Below are 13,927 nucleotides of genomic sequence, written 5' to 3'. Positions count from 1 at the left end.
TTTCAAATTTGGGGAATTCTATTTTCTATGGGCTTTCCAGGCTGGGAGACTGAAACTGCTTGCAAGCATTGCAGCTCCCCTCCGCCCGGCTACAGTGCTCCACACAGCCTGCACCTCGGCTGCTCTCCACACTCGGTAGTAGTGAAGTACTGCTCTGTAAGATGAGACACTCGAACGTCACAATGAGCTAATAAGGCCAAATTCTGCCCTGAAGAATATCTTTATTATTCGTCAGGGCAGATTTTTTCTTTTTTTTTGGTCTTGTTAGGTTCTGGAACCAGACACGGTGACTCAGGAATAGCGCAGTTGAAGCCTTTATGATCCTTTGCTCTTTACCCTCTGATGACATTGCGTACTTAAGTGGGCACATTCAGATACGCAACTGACACCACACTTTGTAATGAATATACCCCTTATTTACAGAACCCTAAATGTACTGAACAGCTTTACATACCCTATTCTGATAACTTCTAGTGTCTGAAACTAAAAGTCATGGACAGGTCTGTGTGTTCCTCACATCCATAAGGATTGTTCTAACATCCCAAGCACATTACATGGTTGCCCTGCCTACTGCACGTGTATTACGTCCCGTGGGACTAAATTAGGATATGTTGGATTTTCCCCTCAAACTACTCTATTGTTTTTAAGAAAAGTCAATTTTTTTTTTACTTTGTAAAATAAATATTCTCAGGTTCTCCTCCATTATTGCCAAAAATATAAGCTGCACACAGTTCTGGGATGGACGCAGAGAGGGTTTCCAGGCACTTCTCTTTGCAACCTTTATATTTTTCTTTTTTCTTTCTTTCTTCCCCCCCCCCCTTTTTTTTTTTTCTTTTTTTTTTTAAAAGAAGACGACAACTCGTTGGACTCTATAAATAAAGTGGAGATAGTCCTGTGGAAAGGGAGAGGAGCCTGCACCCCTTGCTGGCAGGTGGCTTCAGTTCCTCCCACCTCGTCCGTCCCCTATTTGCACACAAATTGGTCCACGATCTCTGTGCACAACTTGCATTTCACGTAGCAGCACCAGTGAAACTTGCAGTGGCAGCGCTCTCGCTGCACCGTCTTGAACTGGTCGTACCCCCGGCCACAGCACATGAGTTCACAGCCGTCCATGCCCTCCGAGGTCTTATTGCAAAGGCGGCCCTGCGTGCCCAGGGACCCGGTGCTCTCGTTGCGCACGCAGTAGTCAGGGCTGGGATCGATGTAGACCAGGTCGTGGATGGTGGGTGCGTTGAAGCGGCTGTTCACTTGCACCAGCTTGCCCCGGCTGTTGAGTTTCATGGCAGCAGCGCTATCGTATTTCTCCTTCAGGGCATCGCCTACCTTGCGGAAATCGGCAAGCTGCAGCCAACAGGTCTTCAGGCTACAGGAACCAGAGACGCCGTGGCACTTACAGGCCACGTCAGCCAGGTTGTACACAGTCTGGAGGAGCCAGAGAGAGAAAGCAAAAAGGATGATGAAAGATTAGCATGGCTGTGAAAGCATTTATTCCCCTCACTTCTTGCCCTCTGTCACGTTCCCACTCGCCCCTCCACAATATTCGCCTTAGCATCCTCTTCCCTCCTGCAATACGCTGGGAAGGAAGAGCAAGCGAGCCAACACACGTCCACCCCCAGCACCCCCGTTAGCCAGGAGGAGGAGGGGAGCGCTCTCGCCGGCCTCTCCCCACCGCAGAGACAGCCGCAACAGCACACACACAGCCCAGACAGCAGCATCAGTCAGGCTGCAGTCAAATTTTAGGAATTCGCTCTCACGCCAGCAAAGGATTTTGCTGTTTCATTGAGAAATGTAAAACATCCCTTTATTTTCTATCTGAGTTACTCTCTCTATTGATCTCTGCTTGAGGCTGCAATTAGGGAAAGAGTTAAGATTCCTCTTGCCCCTGGCTCAGCTGCAGCTGATTGTCTACTCTTGGCTCAGCATCCTCCTCCTCCTATCCCAAATATTGCTCTGCAAGAGAGACTTCATCCAAGAAGAAACCCCCAAACACCTATGGGTGGGAGACAGAGCTACACAGCAATATCCTCTTTACAAAGCTTTGGCAGGGAAATATCAGTCACTTGCCCTGTACAAATAGAAATAAGAGTCAGTGTTGACACTGCCCCAAAAATCCTGGGGTCTGACACATTAGATGATACTGTAGACAACTTCCACCCAGCAGTTACAGAGAGTCTTAACGCTGCTGCCAAATGGCACTGCAAAGATGAGGCTGAGGAAGGAAAAAACTGCTTGAGTCTCCATAAGCAACTGTGAAAGTGCCATTTTTCTTCTTGCTAATAGTAAATTGGCCTGTCCACTGCTTTCAGACACCCTCCTCTCACATTTAAATACTATTAATTTTCAATTATCTTTCATCCTTCTTCACCTTAGAACACAAGTGTAAAGTCTCCAGCCGACTATTTCTGGCACTTCAAGCTCTAGGAAAATAATGATTTTGGCTCTTCATGTTCAGACTATTAGAAAAAAGAAAAGTTTACACCCATTCATTTAAGGCATTTTCAAGATTAAAGAAACCATAAAGACATGTTTAACCACAGAAGACCATGTTTTCTAATAATATGGAGGAGCTTTTCACATCCTCTTAGAGCAGGGAAAGAAAAAAAAGTTAGAACAATCCTGTGGCACGATTCCAGCCTGGGAAGCCCAGTGCGTCCCTCTTCCCTCCAACGCACACTGTCCTGGTTGGAAATACAAACTAATAAAATTCTGTTCTACAGAGAATCCACAGTGAGCGGGGCACTTCTAATGAAACAATATGGAGGGAAACAGAACACACTTCGGTCCCAATCCTCCCCCATGGGGAAGGCAATAGGGCTGTCAGACAACCAGGAGCAACACAAATTCATATACTCCCCACCCACCTACACCCTGTATTTGCTGTTTTCTTGCTTTGTGCATCAAAATGGAGACAAGCCTTGGAGACTGGTCACCGGCCAGCGCTGCTCTGTACCCTGCTGAGGCACGTCTTTCCCCAAAAGGAGCGACGCAGACGGGGGCAGAGGGACGTGCTGTTTCGCAGCCACTTACTCTTCTCCCGGCCTCGTTGTTGTGCAGGTTCATCATGATGCGGGCGCTCTCATAGGAGCCTCTCTGGTAAACTCTCTCACGCTCCCGGGCATCAACGAACTCCTTGGCGAAGCGGTATCCGTATTCGATGTTATCCCCGCAGCCACCCCAAAGCCAGTCCCGGGGCAAGTCCTTGGGCCGTGCTGCTCGGCTGCAGCCACAGGAGGAGAGCTCACCCTCCCGGCAGGCACGGCTCATGGCGTTGACCACCCCAGCCGCGCTCACTGCGTAGGTGAAGGCCGTCTCCCGGCTGCCTGCACGGAAAGATAAGCCGTGTTAGGGGGGAGCCCACGCACACCACTCCCTGCCCGCTGACGAGCCGGGAGGGCAAAGGCTCTCCAGGAGCCACCAGAATTCATTCGCCCACTAAAAGGTAGAGTAACCCTGAACCATGCTCCTGAAAATGTCTTCACTCTGAAAAAACCAAGCGAAACCAATCCATTAGAGCACACAAGGTGTTTATGAAGAGCAGGAGTTGCTTCTCATTCATCTTGGTGAAAGCTTGGACGAGGGAGCGAGGAGGAGGTGAATCGGGGCCGGAGTACGATGCCAGCGGGGCCAAAGCAACTGTGCCTGCGTGTGAGGGGCGGAAAGGGAAACAGACTCCCTGTCTTTCAGAAAAAAGAAATGTTAAATACAACCTTTAAAAGTTTGGTTCTTAAATTACTACTTCTCAAATATGATTTATGCACTTCACCCACTTGTTCCAATTTATTTAAAGTTATAGCGTTTTACAAAGCCTCCTGGTATCAAAGAAATGCGCAGCAGAATAACGCACAACTTTTCACCCTACGCATAAGCCAGGCACTTCTGTAGGAGGCTATTTAAAACTAACGACAACCTGTGCTGTTTAGTATCCGCCACTCCAGCTCATGTGAATGTGGCAAGTGAGTCCATGGACAATCATCTTTACAAATTACAGGGAAGAAAAAACCCTTGGCACAAGGCGGCCTTGAAGGTTTTCTCCTGCATCTGGTGCCCTTAAATGGAAATTGAAAACCTCGAGTTTCAAACTTTCGGAAGAAAAAGCTACAACACCCAGAATGCAAGCTATGGCCACGTACCATCCCGCTGACAGTAGCTAATGCCACCTTTATTTAGAGCCTGACTTCCCCTATCGCTTTTCCAAGGGTGCCGCAAGTTCTGACTACAACTAGAAAAGCTTACAAACAAACAAACAAAAAATAAACCACAAAACTTGCACCAGAAAGCCCACTTGAAGTTTTTCATCTTAAGAGACAGCATCCCACTGGGTCTTTTCCAAGAAAGATTCCCAGAATGACTGAGAATAGACTAAATATTTTTTTTTCTAGTTATATGAGTTAAGTTTTATTTCTAATCTTTAGTCCAATCAACAGATCAAGCTAGTTTTTAATCTCGGTTTTACAAGATTTTTCTTAGGGAACAGCATGGGCCTTTGTAAAATTAGGGCTTTAAGAGGTTGTGTTTCGGACATGTCATATGTATTCAGGCAGCAACATTTTGAGGCAGAAACTCTTTGTACAAGACCTACCATAACAGGTCAAATCTAATAGGAGCTTTCAAGTACTTCTGGAACATAAATAATTTGCAGTCTGGTCCATATTTAACATCAAGATGACACCATGCTCAGAGCAGCTTTGTTAATATAACAGCTGTCATCCACTGGATTAATTTTAGTAATAGATGCTGGTTTTAAATGGGAAAAATCAGAAGTCTTATGTTGGGAAAGATCAGATTTAAGGAAGATGAGAAGCACTTTGCTCTCTTACTTACAATGGTCTATTCTCACAGACACCTGCTCATGGAAGTACTTACATGAATTATGGGTATAAAGGGTTACAAGAGTAGCCTTTTCAGTTAAAAAAGATTTGGCTTTATGCAGTGACTTATGCCTTGCATTTACTGCAAACTATAGCAGGGGGAACCTCATACAGATTTTAATGTTCCCGTTTGCTCTGTAACACACATTTTTGGATTAATTCCTTAAGCAAAATTTCCACTAGATTGAGAGGAAAGAAACGTGGTCTGCTTCGGACCACAGGACTCGCCTCTTCCATTCGTTTTATTCTTTTTCATGTTTAGTTACCTCACGTTTCACATGGTTAACTACGCCGTTTATTGCAGGATTTAAACTCATAAAGTTGACTGATTTTGACTAGTTTTCATTATTATCCCGGAGCATATTTTAGAGAACTTACTCCTAGTGCGAAGGAGAAGGAGAGGCTGGGGAACAGAAAGGAGAGTTGCCCCCCAAGTTCCCTCCTTGAACATTTAGGCAAATTATAAAATAGCATCAGCTGCTGAAGTAGATTTCAAGCCCCCGCAGGTTGCAAGCCAACACTGCCTCAAGTCATCGACCCCAGGAACACATTAAGAGTGATGGTTCCACATGGATGAGTTACTCTGCATTTTTTTTTCTTTTTTCTTTTTTTTTTTAAGTCTTTAGGCACAACTGTGCTTTTCTTCACTGTCAAACATATCTGTCTTTTCCCACAGTCCAGCATTTCTCTCTATTGTAGCCATGGCAAGGAAACACACATTCCAAACACGTTCGAGTCCCCTCTCTCCCATATATATAAAACATAGAAATGGAACTGTTCAATATACACACACTGTAGGAAGCCACCCACAGAGCAAGGAGCTGAGCTTTACACTTGATATGAATAAGTCTGCAAGAACAGAACGATTTTTTTTATACCTGAACATAAGATACAAAATGTTCTTTGTCTTGCATTTCAAAAGCATTCAACATCAGGCAGCAGGCATGAATAAACTGGACCCCAACTACATCGAGCTGTTGGGGGAGGATCCAGTCATTTTATTTTATGTTAGCACTTCTTCGCTGTTTGCAAAGCCCAAGCGCAGCCAGCCCGGGGCCGGCCACAAAGCCAGGAGATGGCGCAAGGTGGTGAAGGCAGTGAAGACCATGGCCTGACCTGGGAACCAGCAGCAAAGGAGAGCAGCAGAGAACAAAAGCTCTAAAATTTTGCAGTTCAATAAGCCACGGAGCAAGTTTCCAAACCCAATGCCAGGTTTATTTGTACAGCTTTAGCTAACTTTGCAGGATAAATCCTGGAAGAAAGACTGTCCATTTATACACTGGGGTAATTACTGTGCTGTCAGTCAGTGCTTTGCCTAGGCGCTCTCCTGTGCACAGCCAGCGACAGCACGTCGTTAGGTCAGATGACAAAATCCTCCCAAACTATGCGCGTTCAGATCCTGACTACCATCTTCTCACGTCAGTGAGAGTAAGGAGTATCTGACAGTCCCTGACAAGCCAGGGTATGGCGGGCTGACGTAAAATTGAATCAGGCTCTAAAAGTACCCATTTTTCCTTCCACTCAGAGGAACAGCAACTGGTCATTACCGAAGGTCAGCATGAAATAATACAACTGTTACCCACAACACCTTTCTTGTTCTCAGTGAATACACTCTTTAGGCTCTTTAACTCTTGAATATGGCTATTGACCTTGCTTCCATCTGCAATTAGAATAAGTGGCTTAATTACATGATGAATTGCTGTGTAGACATCAGCTAATACAGTCATATTCAGCAGAAGGGCGCGGCAAAGTTATTTAACTTGAAAGAAACCACCTTTAAATAGATGTCATACTTGGAGAGGGCAGAAACATCTATTCCGGAGACAGACACCACAAATCACGGGCCCAATCCTGTACATTTCTTCACACCAATAGTCCCCTTGAGCTCATTTTCACTTGCTTGGATAATAAATAAGGGCTGAAGGATGAAGGCCTAAATTTTAAACAGATTATTTTTCTGACATTTGTTAGATTATTAGAACAGAAAGGTGTACAGAAAAAGTTTTCTTTCATGTTTCATGTGCTTTTAGACTTTTGCTCGGGTAGGGTAAAAAAAACAAACTCTGGGGGGGTGTTAATACTGTGCTTGCAAAAAGCCTAGGGAAGGTTGTTCATCTAAAATCAGCTGTTCCAATTAGGTACTTTTATGCAACAGATTTTTTTCTATTTGTCTGACAATCTCCAAATAAAAACTTCTTTTAACAAAAATTGAGACCAAATGTGAACCGATGTATTCCTTCAACCTTAACTGGAGTTAGCCCATTTACAGATAAACCTAGCTTGAGTCTGATTTTAAAACTTTATTTTTTTAAAGCAGGACAGAAAAACACTGACATAAAAGCTTTACTCTACATCTCCAACTAAAAAGCACTGCTGAGTTTGTCAGTGTACTAATCACTACATAAAAGATCACAGCTGTCACCCAGAAAAATAGGCATTTTTCAGTCGCTTACACAGAATCAGCAATCTGACTTGGGAAAGTCAGAGGAAGGTTTCCATGGACCCAGTTCAACAGCACTGGTTAAAATTTTGCCAAGGACTTTAAAATACGCCGAGGTCCTTAAATGACAGGAAAGGCAGGCAGCATGTGAGCACTGAAGCACATTTCAAAGAGGGTCTGACAGGGAAAGGGTTGGGTGCCCACCAAATTGTGATAAGATGTTAAACAGGAATCTGTCTCTCTTACCAGCGATGTGATTACATTAAATGTGAATTACAAGGACAATCACACATTTTGTCCTGATAGAACTGATTTCATAAAAACTACCCTGCTACATTACTTTTAACATAAATCTACCTTTCTCAAAAAGAGAAAAAAATTACCATATCTGGAAATAAGCAAGAAGGAATTACCTATAAACACTAACAGACAGAGCAGCAATTTTCAGTTAACCTCCAGACCAAGAGCAATTTATTATGCAGCCGCTAACTTTGGAACTAGACATGGACATCTTTAATTTTACAAGACGCTGCTGTTTTTAATTCTCTTAGGTTGCCTTCATTTTGTCTCAGGTTTTCTAAAAGGAGATTTCAGGGCCGCATTTTCCTTTCTCCTCTATTCCCATATGCAACTATATATTCCTACTTCGTTTTCCAAGACACATGGCTGGACAGTGGTGGGAAATCACCTCCAGCTAAAAATAATTCAACTCCTTTGCCAACTTTTAAAAACCCTTGATTGTATACAGTACTCAGTAAGAACCTGGCAAGAGTTTCAAGTGCAGAACAGTATGTGCCATACATATCCTTAGACAAGAGTTTAATCATAAAGATGTTGCTTCCTACCTATCTGCATGACTCTGCCAAAAACAGAGTTGTTGTCCACAGTGCTGCAATTCCATCTTCTATGTCTGAACTGATACTGGCACTCCTTAATGCCCGTCTTTGCACCCTCTCCAATGAACTGCATATGGTCCTGATACAATTGGCAGAGTTTCTTCTGTCCTTGGGAAAGCCCTGCTAGCTGGCTACATAGTGGCTGGGCTCCTATTATATATACCTCTGACATCTGAACGGGGTTCATGGGGTTCATAGGGTTCATCCCTAAAGACCTGTATAAAGAAAGATTTGGATTAATAAAGAGAAGACTCAAAAAAAAAAAAAAAAGGTCCATAAACCCCAAACAGAACTGTATCTTATACACGAGTGTACAACTCCTGGTTTTGCTACAGGTGAGAAAAAAACCACTTAAATATAAAACTTTTGTTTTAAAGACAGCACAGAACAGAAGTTATTAGTTCCCATCCATGTGGTTATCACCATACATTAGGGACTGAAGTAAGACGCAAACTTGGAAAACTTGCATCTAGGCAGTCCTTTACCAACCTAAATGGACGTAGTAAAAATAACAGAAGCTCTAAACAACTGCAAGGCCAGAAAAATAAATAAAGCAAAAACAAAAAAAGCCCCCCAAACCCCGATTTATTTTAACACATATTTTAGATTTAAGTCTGGATTTTTCAATCTGTTCTACCATAAACAAACAGGGAAACCTTTAACAAGCCAGAAGTTAGAAACTTGCTACAGACTAGTTCTAGCTTCTTCCGAATGACACACAAAAACACAGAGGCAAGTATATTCACTGTAAACAAAATCAACTTTGTTTTCTTAATTCTTAAAGTGCTCTTCACATGATACATTTCAATTAAAAGTGACCGCTAATCCGAAAAGGATCACTTGAAACAGCAGAGAAACACTTATTTCAAGAACTCCCAACATCGTACACTATACAGAAATAGATAATTTGCCAAAGCAGAAATTTAAATGTACTTCTTTGTAACAAAATATATTTATAAACATTTAAGTTACAGAGAAGTTCAAACCGAAACTTCAGTAAAAGTTTTTACTTGTAAATCAGCATTTTCTCTTATAAATGCAAAATTTCTAATCTAAGGCAGTTGAAATGACTCTTTTAAAAGAGAGACAATTCTAGTAATTTAAGGATGATCAAATCCGTAGAGAATCTACTGTACGGCATTCTAAAAACTGAATTTTACAACACGAGATGTTGCACATTTACACTTATTCAAGAGACCCATTCATTTTTCTATATTACATATTACAACTTAAACTACTCCCCTGCTGTCTCATTCATGCAGTACTCCTTCCGAAACAAAGTACATAAGAAGTAAATAGACATTTCATCAAGCAAATCTTGACACCCCCTTTTAAAATCAAGTCGATACAAGATGCTTACCACCAAGAGCTGGCTTCTATTACAACCTGGGTAAAAGAGGAGAAAACGGCCAGAGCCACTACGAGGTACTGAGAAGCCATTGTACTGCCAACTGTCCCCAAAGCACCTCCTTGGATTAATACTGCAGTGGATTTCTAGAGGGGGGAGAAAAAGGATCAGATTGTTTATTGCTTCTCAGACCATTTTCGAGCATTCAAGTTTAAACAACGGAAGTATCCGGGCCCCTTTTAACTTGACTCTGACTCGCCTGCCCTTCTCCCCGCCGAGGCTTTGGTGCCAGACGCAGGCACGTCGCGGCTCCCGCTCCACCGGGCAAAACCCACCCACGCACCCCCACCCCCCCGCGGACACCGCCTTCCTGGGGCGGCCGCAGCACCGACCCGCGCCCGCCTGGCCCTCTGCCCCGGCCCCGCCGCTCCCCGCACCCCGCCCGCGCCGGGACGGGACGGGACGGGGCCGGACCGCTGCTCCGGACACGGGGGACCCCATCCCCGCACCCCGCCCGGCCATCCCCGCTGCGCCGGGGCTACAGGCGACCCGCGGGCCCCGGGCCGGCCATTACCCCATCGCTCCCCGCTCCGGAGCCAGCATCGCGGACACGAAACGCTCCCAGCTGTCTAAAGGCGGCTTCAGGTTTGCAAAGCGAGCCCGAGCGGGGGGCGGGGGGGGAGGCCGGTGCCACGAGGGGGTCGGTGCCACGGGAGGCGGGGGGGGGGGGGGGGCCGGCGGCTCCCACTCGGGGACGATGCGGCCGGTTCTCGCCCTTCCCCGCCGGCCGGGGAAGGCGCTCCCCGCTGCCCCCTAAACCATCTCGCTGCAGCCTCCGTGCTGCGCCGCCGCCCACTCTCCGCGATCGCCGAGGCAGCCCCGAGCTCCCCGCTGGCGCCGCGGTGACAGCCCCGACGGCAGCCCCCGGGCCCCGCCGGGGTCGGTACCGGCCTGGGGAGGTACCAGGAGCGACAAGGAGCGGCTCCGCGTCCCGACCCGGCCCCTGCAACAACCAGGCTGCCGTCTTGGAAGTCAAACGCTTCCCCCGACAGGTCCCGCGATCACCGTCTGCGTCCTCACACGGGACTCTTTAACTTGCTAACCAGTGCCATTCACGGTTTTTTATTTCCCCTCCCCTCGGAAGGAGGAAAAAAAAAAAAAAAAAAAGACATTTCGACACTTGGGGGCTCCCTATTCATTCTCAAAAAGCCCTTAATGCTGAATTGAAGGTGCTCTTAATTCTGATTTATTTCTGTTTGCGAAGGGTCGGGAGGAGAGGACCGATCGCAGCGCCGCGGCGGGAAGTCGGGCTGACACGAAACCTGCCCGGACACACGCGGGGAAGCTGCAGTCAGCGTGGGGGCCCGCACGCCTCTGCGTGGGGAGTACCGCGCCGCTCATCGCCACGGCGCCGGGGCTGCGGCCCCGGGGGCAAAGCCTCCCCTCGCCCCGGCCGCCTCCTGCGGGTTAAATACCTCCTGCCCGGGGGGAGCCCCCCAATTCCTCACTGCTGGGGGTGGGTGAATGGGGGCCCGCCTCCCGCAGCAGAAAGAGCCCGTCCGGTTTAGATGGGATCAATGCCGGGAAAGATGCGAAAGCCGAGGGCATATTAAGCAAGGGACGAGGCGGAGCAAGGTGTGCGAGGAGCTCACTGCGACACCCAAAAGCCAAGGTGTTGGGTTTTTTTCTTTCATCTGTTCTTAATAATAATAACTAATAGTAATACTACTAATAATGAAGAACTGTCCTGGAACTGCCCGAGCCCTGAGGAAGTTGGAGACGCCGGTGCCCAAGCGGAACCCCAACAGATCTGCAGCTGCCCGGCCCAGCAGCCAGCCCGCTGCACGCCGAGCTGTCCCGGCGGGGCGGGCGGCCGGGGCCCGCCGCGCGCCGAAGGAGCCGATGGCCGGGGCACCGCGGGGGGGGGGAGGGGGAGGGGGAGGGGGGGGGGGCGGTGCCCCCGCTGCAAGACCCAGACGGCGGGGACGAAGCCCCTCTAGCCCTGGTCAAAGGGCCCGGGTGCCCCCCCGGGCCTGGCCGTCGCCGCGCCGTAGCCAGCGCTGCACCGGGCCGGAGCCCTGGAGCCCCCGAGCCCCGGCCCGGCGGCCCCCGGGGAGCTGTGCCGCCCCGCTCCCAACAGGGGGCGGCCTCGGCCGCCGCAGCCCCGCGAGGCGACGGGGACGGGCGGCCGCTGCCCCTCCGACGGCACCTCCCGCTCCTCATCATCGCCGTTATCGCCCTCCTCGTCCTCCTGACACGGCGCTGCGTGGCGAGGCGGGAGGAGGCACCTGCGCCCGGGGGCGCGGGCGGGGCCGCAGCCCCTCCAGCCCGTCCCTGCTGCACGCAGCAGCTGACAAGCTGCCATCAAAAAGAAAACAAACAAACAAAAAAAGCCAACAAAAAACAGACAGACTCGCCGGCAGCATGGCAGCATTGCCTATCAGGAGTGTGAGGCACCATTTTCAACTTTGTAGGGCCGCGGAGATTGGTTTTTTGGTATTTAATGCACCCCATGCGGAGGCCGCGCTCTTTGCTGAGATGAAAAGGGAGGCTTTTACAGATCCTGCAGCCGCGGGATCGCCTGTGATCCTGTTTTACACGGGGTGTCTGGAAAGCCTGCGAAGGCATCTGGTTTTCTGGGAGCACTACCTGCGGGAAGGCGGCATCCAGAGCCCCGGCTCCGGGGGGCTGTAAACCGCGGCGGCCTCCGCGGGAAGCGCAGCGGCTCCGCGGGGAACCCCCCGGCCGCCCCCTGCTCCCCGCTGCGGCTTTACATCCATTTTGGAGGGACGAGACCAGGTTTCACGTTTGCAGAGAAAGGCACTGGCTGGGTTCCCCAGCCCAGCTCTCTCCTACCGGAGAGGCGGAGGGGGGGTGTTTTCCAGGGGGGTTTAAGGCGCACCTCTGTCCTTCCCTCCGCGCCAGCTCCGGCCGGCGAAAAGCCACGCTTCTCGGCCCAACTGAACTCTCCGTGACCCTCAGAACGCAACCGATTTAGCATACAATTGACAATTAAAAACAAACAAACAACAAAAAGCCAACAGCCTTTCCAACATGGAGTCCTCGCAGCGCCAAGGGGACCCCGAGGAGCCGCGCTCCTCCGCTCTGACCCAGGCGGGACCCTCTGCAGATGCAGAGTGATAATCTCCAGAAACTTAGAATAAAATTAAAAGGGGGGGCGGGGGGGGGGGGCCTGACTCCGGGTCCTCCGCTGGCCCCCAGCCAGCTCTCCTTAAAGGTACAGGCCACCATTAGCGCCGCCGTTGAGCTCCTCCATAGCGATCCTCCTCGGGAAAGTTTGGGAAGTTTGGAAAGATGTCTTTAAAATCGCGTTAGGAGCCGCTGCCAGAAAGATGCACCGGGACGCGGCGGGCAGAGCGAGCCCGGCAAGCGTCCCTGCGGCGGGCAGCCTCTCTTCGGGGGGGAAATTTAAAAAGAGAAGGAAAAAAGAAAATAAAGGAGCTTTTTCCAAGCGGGGAGCAGCGCTCTCCGCGGCGGGTGAGAGCGGAGAGGTGGGAGCGCACGGCGGCAGCCCGGGGAGGAGAGGGCCGCCCCGCGGCTGAGGACCCGCGCCCGCGCAGGGCCGCGCCCCGCGAAGGTGCAGCCCACCCTGCGCGCCCGCGGCGGCAGCCCCCCGCGGCGCGGAGGCACCCGCGCCCCGCGCGGACTCACCTCCATTGCCGCGGGATCACCGAGCGAGAGCAGCCAAGTAATCCAAGCAGAGCAGGAGGGAAAAGGGCGAGGCGAAAGTAAAATCCTGGATCGCGGGAGCCGGGCGGTATCCTCCCAAGCAGCGGACGGCGGCGGCTGCCGGGGGAGCGCGGGGGCCCGCGGAGCTGGCGGGGGGCGGCGGGCGAGCGGTCGCTCTGTCCGGCGCAGGCTGAGCGTGTCCGACTGCGGAGCGGGGCACCAGTGCAGCCTTCTTTCCAAGGTCCATCAGCAATCGCAGTAATTAGGGCTTTCCACCACCAGAAGAAGAAGGAGGCAAAAAAAAAAAAAAAAGGCCAAAAAAAAAAGCCAAAAAAAAAAAAGCCAACCCAACACACGCACACAGCGCCCGTGGGCGTGATTGTGCGGAAGCAAATAAAAATCTTCACAAGCGGCAGCGAAAGCGCCGCGGGCGACGATCCGTCCCACCAGCCCAGGTGGTGCCGCCGCGGGGCTCCCCGCGCTCCCACCCGGCCCCCGGCAGCGCTCGGGCCGCCGACGCGGCCCCTCCGCGGCTCGGCGCGGACCGGGCAAGGGGAACGAGCGGAGCCGAGCGGGCGCAGGGCTCCCCCCTGGCCGCCCCCCTTCACTTGCTTAAAGGCTGGGCGGTGCGGAGCCGGGCGTCCGCGGCTGCAGAGCCATCCTGGGGCTGGCTCCCTCCATTTTA

The 13,927-nt window shown here is 50.1% G+C and overlaps 1 protein-coding gene across 1 annotated transcript; it reads right to left on the bottom strand.

The window, feature by feature from the left end:
* Positions 1–837: 837 nt before the first annotated feature.
* WNT5A (Wnt family member 5A) lies at positions 838–13,506 on the bottom strand. Its single transcript, XM_050904703.1, has 5 exons — positions 13,225–13,506; positions 9,565–9,698; positions 8,154–8,419; positions 3,028–3,320; positions 838–1,422 (listed from the first exon to the last, which is right to left on the bottom strand). Exons 1-5 carry the CDS (start codon positions 13,228–13,230, stop codon positions 964–966), a joined length of 1,158 nt encoding a protein of 385 aa, XP_050760660.1. The 5' UTR covers positions 13,231–13,506; the 3' UTR covers positions 838–963.
* Between the last annotated feature and the right edge of the window lie 421 nt (positions 13,507–13,927).

This window comes from Gymnogyps californianus, chromosome 13 (genome assembly GCF_018139145.2).
Source record: "Gymnogyps californianus isolate 813 chromosome 13, ASM1813914v2, whole genome shotgun sequence".
Taxonomy (NCBI): Eukaryota; Metazoa; Chordata; class Aves; order Accipitriformes; family Cathartidae; genus Gymnogyps; species Gymnogyps californianus.
This window is presented reverse-complemented; position numbering and strand designations above follow the sequence as displayed.

Coding starts and splice junctions, on each gene's coding strand:
- WNT5A (XM_050904703.1), bottom strand. Junction 8,420..9,564: donor ATAGAAGCCAGCTCTTGGTG/GTAAGCATCTTG, acceptor TTCTTTATACAG/GTCTTTAGGGATGAACCCTA. Junction 3,321..8,153: donor TGGCAGAGTCATGCAGATAG/GTAGGAAGCAAC, acceptor CTTTCCGTGCAG/GCAGCCGGGAGACGGCCTTC.